The sequence below is a fragment of the Stegostoma tigrinum genome, chromosome 31 (genome assembly GCF_030684315.1).
Source record: "Stegostoma tigrinum isolate sSteTig4 chromosome 31, sSteTig4.hap1, whole genome shotgun sequence".
Classification (NCBI taxonomy): Eukaryota; Metazoa; Chordata; class Chondrichthyes; order Orectolobiformes; family Stegostomatidae; genus Stegostoma; species Stegostoma tigrinum.
Window position 1 is genome coordinate 694,413 of NC_081384.1, and position 6,520 is coordinate 700,932.

At 55.5% G+C, this 6,520-nt stretch overlaps 1 protein-coding gene across 2 annotated transcripts; it reads right to left on the reverse strand.

Annotated features, from left to right (window-relative positions):
* Positions 1 to 1,328: 1,328 nt before the first annotated feature.
* On the reverse strand, positions 1,329 to 6,124 carry neurod2 (neuronal differentiation 2). Of its 2 annotated transcripts, none has more exons than XM_059638713.1 (2): positions 6,062 to 6,124; positions 1,329 to 3,504 (listed from the first exon to the last, which is right to left on the reverse strand). In XM_059638713.1, exon 2 carries the CDS (start codon positions 3,497 to 3,499, stop codon positions 2,429 to 2,431), a length of 1,071 nt encoding a protein of 356 aa, XP_059494696.1. In that variant the 5' UTR covers positions 3,500 to 3,504; positions 6,062 to 6,124; the 3' UTR covers positions 1,329 to 2,428. The 2 variants fall into 2 exon arrangements, with proteins under 2 accessions (XP_059494696.1, XP_048416720.1); XM_048560763.2 differs by lacking the exon at positions 6,062 to 6,124 and adding an exon at positions 5,394 to 5,619.
* Between the last annotated feature and the right edge of the window lie 396 nt (positions 6,125 to 6,520).

Genomic DNA, 6,520 nt, shown 5'->3' on the forward strand with positions numbered 1-6,520 from the left:
CTCTCATACACAGTTCCCTCTCTCATACACAGGCTCCTCTCTCACACACAGGCTCCTCCCTCACACACAATCCCCTCTCTCATACACAGTCCCCTCTCTCATACACAGGCTTCTCTCTCACACACAGTCCCCTCTCTCATACACAGTCCCCTCTCTCATACACTGTCCCCTCTCTCACACTCAGGCTCCTCTCTCACACATTAACCTCCCTGTCACACTGACACCGCTCCCTCACACACTGACCCCTCTCTCACACACAGTCCCCTCTCTCATACACAGTCTCCTCTCTCACACACAGGCTCCTCTCTCACACATTGACCTCCCTGTCACACTGACACCGCTCCCTCACACTGATCCCTCCCTCACACACAGTCCCCTCCCTCACACACAGTCCCCTCTCTCACACACAGTCTCCTCTCTCATACACAGTCTCCTCTCTCATACACAGTCCCCTCTCTCACACATTGACCTCCCTGTCACACTGACACCGCTCCCTCACACTGATCCCTCTCTCACACACAGTCCCCTCCCTCACACACAGTCCCCTCTCTCACACACAGTCTCCTCTCTCATACACAGTCCCCTCTCTCACACATAGGGTCCTCTCTCACACATTGACCTCCCTGTCACACTGACACCGCTTCCTCACACACTGGCCCCTCTCTCACACCCCTTTTCGCTCTCACTCATTTACTCGGAAATTGGGACTGGGCTTTAAATTTCCTGACTCCGATTTAGTTTCCAGGTTTTGTTTGATTCTGTGATTCGATCTTGGTCGATTCTGGGTTTGCTGTAATTTTCCAAAAACTCTTTTCATTCGGGAGTGTTATTACTCTGATGACGCTAAATAGTTCGGGGTCTGGAACACTCACCTCCCCGACCATTTCACACAGGAACGCCTCAACCCCACACTGTCACCCAGCAGCGCCCGGTCTAATGCCAGCAGGAACTCCGCAACCCCACACTGTCTCCCAGCAGCGCCCGGTCTAATGCCAGCAGGAACTCCGCAACCCCACACTGTCACCCAGCAGCGCCCGGTCTAATGCCAGCAGGAACTCCGCAACCCCACACTGTCTCCCAGCAGCGCCCGGTCTAATCCCAGTCGCTCGGGCCAGCGTTGTTTACGATAGATGGAGGCAAAATTCAGATTTCCCGGAACAGACAGTACTTCCCACGCTTCGTCCACACACCCCACCCCACCCGTTACCATTCAGAACAGCACAAGCCCAGAGCAACAGTTAGGTTCAAGAACCGAATTGAAACGGTGGTGGGGGGGTGGGGTGGGTGAGAGTGGGGCTTGTGGGGGGGGGGGGTGGTGATGTGGAGGGGCAGGAATATGTTCCTGAGAATGACCTTGAACTGAAGGTGGCGGAGGTGAAGAGGAAAATGTTTTTTAAAAGTGGAGCAGTAATTTATGGGCTAACGGGGGTCAGAGGTCGGAGGGCGGAGGATGTGCCCCATTCGTTTCCCATTCAATCTGTTTAACCAGTTGGCCCGATAAGAGACAGATCCCTGTGGATCCCTCGTGGACTGTGACCTGTTCAAAAGGAGATCCACGAAAGATCGCCGACAATCTCTCGGATGAAAGCGGGACGGTGGGAAACAGTTCATTTTGTTTCGAACTGTCACAATGAGCAGGAATTTGCGGAAAACTTTTTAAATGTCCCTTTTGCATAATCAGAGATTTCTCTTCAAACATTTTACAAAACAAAACAATTTGTAACAAAAGTCTTTTCATAAATAGAAACTCTTGTAGCAGTTCCTAGAAAATAAATAGAACTTTTATGAAATATCGGAAGAAATGGACTTGAAAGACCAGTTACCGAGTTCAGGAGGCAGTGCTAAAGGCTGATTGGTCCAAATCACACAGGAACAGGAGGAGGCCATTCGGGCCTGAAGCCTGTTCTGGCTCAGCTCCACCCGACAGGACCTTAATGTTTACTTGCATAGATTTTCCGTTATTGCTTTTCACTGGCGATTGTCCGCCGCACCGTCTCCAGCCACATTGCCATAACCAAGTCTTTAATGTGAACACCGGAAACCGTGGGACAGTCAACAACGAGCTTATTCCAGGAGAGCAGAGATGAAGATCCCATCCACCCAGACACAATGAAGACACCGATCATCCCACCTCAGACTGACAATCGACAATCAAAATAATCGCATCGGATCTTCTGGAAACACACGGGACTGAGGCTCCGCTCTCTCTCTGTCTCTGTGTATGTGTTTGTGCCTGTCTGTGTCGCTGTCTCTCTCTGCCTGTGTCTGTGTTTTCGTGTCTGTCTCTGACTGTGTTTTGTGTCTCTGTCAGTGTCTCTCCTTCGCTCAGGGCGGTCTCTATCTGCAGGTGAGTCTGTACTCTGTCGCTGGAGCAAAGCCATTCAGTCACATCCCTTTGCTGGCCAGAGTTATCGGGAACTATCTGCAATTAATTGTGGAAAAACGCGTTGAGTTCCTCGTACACCGCAGTCCTGTCGTGGTGAATGTGGGAATCATAGGCTGTCAGGTTATCCGAATGTAGGCCGGGCCTGAGCAGCAGTCCATGGGCAGGCCCCCGGGAGCTGGGCAGTGCCGAATAGTGCATGGTATAGTGATAATTCTTCTCGTGTTCTGGGGGAGAGTCCGGCTTCAGGGGGTAGGAGCCGCCGTTAGTGCAGAGAGAAGGGCTCAGGGAGCCGTCCAACTCGGAGCCCGGGTATTCAGGGGAGCCGTTCCCGTACAGGTGCTGCTCATAGCCCCCGCAGTAAGGGTGGGAGCGCAGGGGGTGGTTGCTAGTGCCCGCCCCAGCCTGGCATTGCGGGCTTGGTAGCCGGGCACACTGGTACGGGTATGGGTGCATGGCGAATGTGGACGTTGGCGGCTGGAGGCGGCCCGGCTCCGGGCCTTGGTCGCTGAGGAAGTTGCGGGAGTTGAGCTGTAAGCAGCCGGCCACCAGGTTTGTGGTGGGTTGCGATAGACCTTTGCACAGCGTCTGCACATAGGAGACCAAATCGGGCTTCTTGCCTGACCGCAGGATCTCCGAAAGGGCCCAGATGTAGTTCTTCGCCAGGCGCAGAGTTTCTATTTTGGAAAGTTTTTGTGTTTTAGAGTAGCACGGAACAACTTTGCGGAGATTGTCCAGGGCAGAGTTCAGGTCGTGCATGCGGTTCCTCTCCCTGGTGTTAGCTTTCTGGCGCCTCAGCTTGAAGCGCTCCAGTCTGGCCTTGGTCATCTTCCTCCTTTTCGGGCCCCGCTTCCTAGGCCGGCTCCCATTCTCCTCCTCCTCCTCCACCTCTTCTTCTTCCTCATCTTCATCTTCCTCCTCCATCCCGGTTTCTGCCTCTTCATTGTCTTGGGCCACACTCACTGAGTCCTCAGCTTGACTGTCCTGGGGGTCACAGCTCTCGCTATTGCGTTCCTCTCTCAGCTTCTCTTCATCGCTCTCACTGTCCTCCGCCCACGTGGGGTATTTGTGAACCTCGGGCATGAGGCTGGAGTCACTGAAGAGCCGGGTCAACATGCTGCCTGTCAGAAAGCGGATGGAAAACACACACATTTACAACGTCTCTCACCCCGGCTTCCCAACCCGGCTCCCCAACCCGGGGTCCCTAACCCGGGCTCCCCCAGCGCGACACCTCCAGCCCGGCTCCCCAACCCGCGGTCGCCAACCCAGGCTCCCCCACGCGGCAACCCCCAGACCGGCTCCCCAACCCCGGCTCCCTCACCCCGGCCCCCTAACCCTGCTCTGCCAGCCCGGCTCACCATCTCGGGTTCCCCACCCCAGGCTTCCTCAGCCCGGATCCCTCAGCCCGGCTCCCCCAACTCCGGCTCTCCCTCACCGGCCCCCTCACCCCATTCCCGAACCCCGGCTCCCCCACCCTAACTCCACAAGCCTGGCTCCCCCAGCCCGGATCCATCAGCCCGGCTCCCCAACCCCGGACGCCCCACCCCGGCCCCCTCACCCCGGCTCCCCTACCCCGGCTGTCCCACCCCGGCTCCCCTACCCCGGCTCCCCTACCCCGTCTACGCCAACCCGGCTCCCCCACCCCGGCCTCCTCACCCCGGCTCCCCTACCCCGTCTACGCCAACCCGGCTCCCCCACCCCGGCCTCCTCACCCCGGCTCCCCTACCCCGGCTCCCCAACCTCGGCTCTCCGACCCCGGCTTCCTCACCCCAGCTCCCCTACCCCGGCTCTCCGACCCCGGCTCCCCAACCCCGGCTCTCCCACACCGGCCCCCTCACCCCACACCCCAACCCTGGCTCCCCCACCCCGGATCCCTCACCCCAGCTTCCTCAGCTTGTGGTGGTTAGTAGCCGCCTCTTACCGTTATCCCGGGGAAGGGGCGGGTGTGGTGTGGGTTGGAGGGGGTTACGGTTAATGTCTGCGGGACATTGTCAGTGGCTGTAACCCCGAACAGCCAGGCCCCAGTCCGGCTTCTCTGAAAGCTCTGTCCCCGGGACACACCACATCCCGGCGGCGCGCTTCCAGCATCTCTCCACCCCACCCGGCTTCTCTCTATACATTCCCCGGGCTAGGGGATGTTGGGAGCGCGCGGTTTACCCCGGGCCTGGAATGGATATTTCTCTGGTGAAGGAGAATGACCAATAGGTTATGGTGAGATGTGAGGGTGATGGTTGGATTTTGTCAGAGGGAACTTATAACAGCTTCCCGACACCGTGACATTGCGAACGTGTCACCGACGTTCCCATCACCGCAAATCGCTATTTTTATGGCATCAATTTCAACATCTCTCAAAATCTCTCGCTGGGTAGATTTCAGATTTGATTTGTCAGTAAAAATGCATCGATTTTCAGAAATCTGTGTTTTATACAGTTTCAATATATTGACGATTGGGCTTGCTGCATTATGAAAATTAAAATCGTTTATCATTTCTCCTGGAAAGAATTGTAAAACCCTTGGAGATAAATTAACCTGAAGGAAGGAAGTTAATTCGGGAGTCGGTGGGGAATGTGATCCCACTCTGTCCTGCCCCCGGGGTTCGTTCAACTTCACCCGACGGAAACTTAGCGACTTACAGCCTTTTAAAAATGTGTAATTCCTTCTCAAAAGCAAACAAACGAAGGGGAAGTGTTGAGGGAGGTGTCTCTCTCCCGTTTGATTGAAGGGGTTGGGACTGGGGGTGTGGGGTGGGGGGGGGGGGAGTGGAATCGGAATTCCGAGCTGGCTTTTTATTAATTTCAGCAATTTGCAGAAACAGCCGCCGTTTGCTCACAATCCGTTTCAACAAATTCCAGCTCTTCACAATAATCTAATGCTGGTTGCGAATGCATAAGTTGAGTGAGACCTGAGCGGAGCGGAGGGGTGGGGGGGGGGGGGGTGGGGGAGTCGGTGTGAAATTGCACACCCCCCTCCCCCCCGTTCCCCCTCCCTCCCCAGTGAGCCTCCCCTTTACCTGCAGCCCTCAGCCGAGCCTTAGCTCATTGTTCAGAGCGACCTCCTTGTGGGATTCCCTGCTTTCTGAAGGCTCTGGGCAAAGCTTCTCATCGGCTCAATGTATCGACAGGAGGAGAGTGGCACCTTCACCAAACTGCGGTACCCGTTCTGATGCCAGGCCATATGGGTACCACGTCATTGGCAGCAGCATCACATGAGCGGCGGTGATTGACATGCGGCTGTGAACGGCCTGTCTCCCGGGACAGAGGGGGCTTGTACTGACCATCTGTCAGCGCCTCATCCCGGACTCTGCACCGGGGGCGGGGGGAGGGGGCGGGGAGGCGGGTAACTCGGACCTGTCCCTCAATCCCCACCCCCTCCCCGGACACCCGCGCCACCACCCCCCCCCCCTCCCACCTCCCCACCCCACCCACCCACACACTCCCAACGCCTTGTCGTTTTTTTTAGTAGAAAAGTTCATGGTTAACGGCTGTGAGAAATGAAATGTTCTCAATGAATCATTTCCGACGGGTTCTCACACAAGCCCCGGGGCCGTGACAGCACGGCACACTGCTGCTGCTGCCTTCTCTTTCTCTCTCCCCCTCTGGAAGTTTCCCGGCCATTCCGTCAAACAAAAAGCTCACATTATCCGCAAAACCCATTCATCCCAACCTGCGCCACATTTACCTCGTCCTTTCAGCCTTGATTCGAAATAGATTGAGCCCACTCTTGTAGGATTTCCATTGGAAATTCTAGTCAATGCCTGACAAATTGGATTGACTCCGTGCATTTTCTAATTCAAAGAGAAAACGAACAGTCGGTACCGAGGATTCTGCAAATCTGACAGAAAAAGCGAAGCTGCTGAAAGTACTGACGGGGTCAGCAAATGTCCTAAACAACACATTGATCTTTCAATGAAGCAACTGGATAGATCTTCAATTATTCCCGAACGCCCACATTACCCCTGTAATTCCCCTGCCGCTACTATTTACTCCGCTTTCCTTCACTCCTTGACGGGATGTGGGCCAGCATTTATTGCCCATCCCTAGTTGCCCCTTGAGACGGTGATAGTGAGCTGTCTCTTGAGTCCCTGCAGTCTGCCTGCTGCAGGTTGGCCCACAATACCCTTAGGGAGGGAATTCCAGG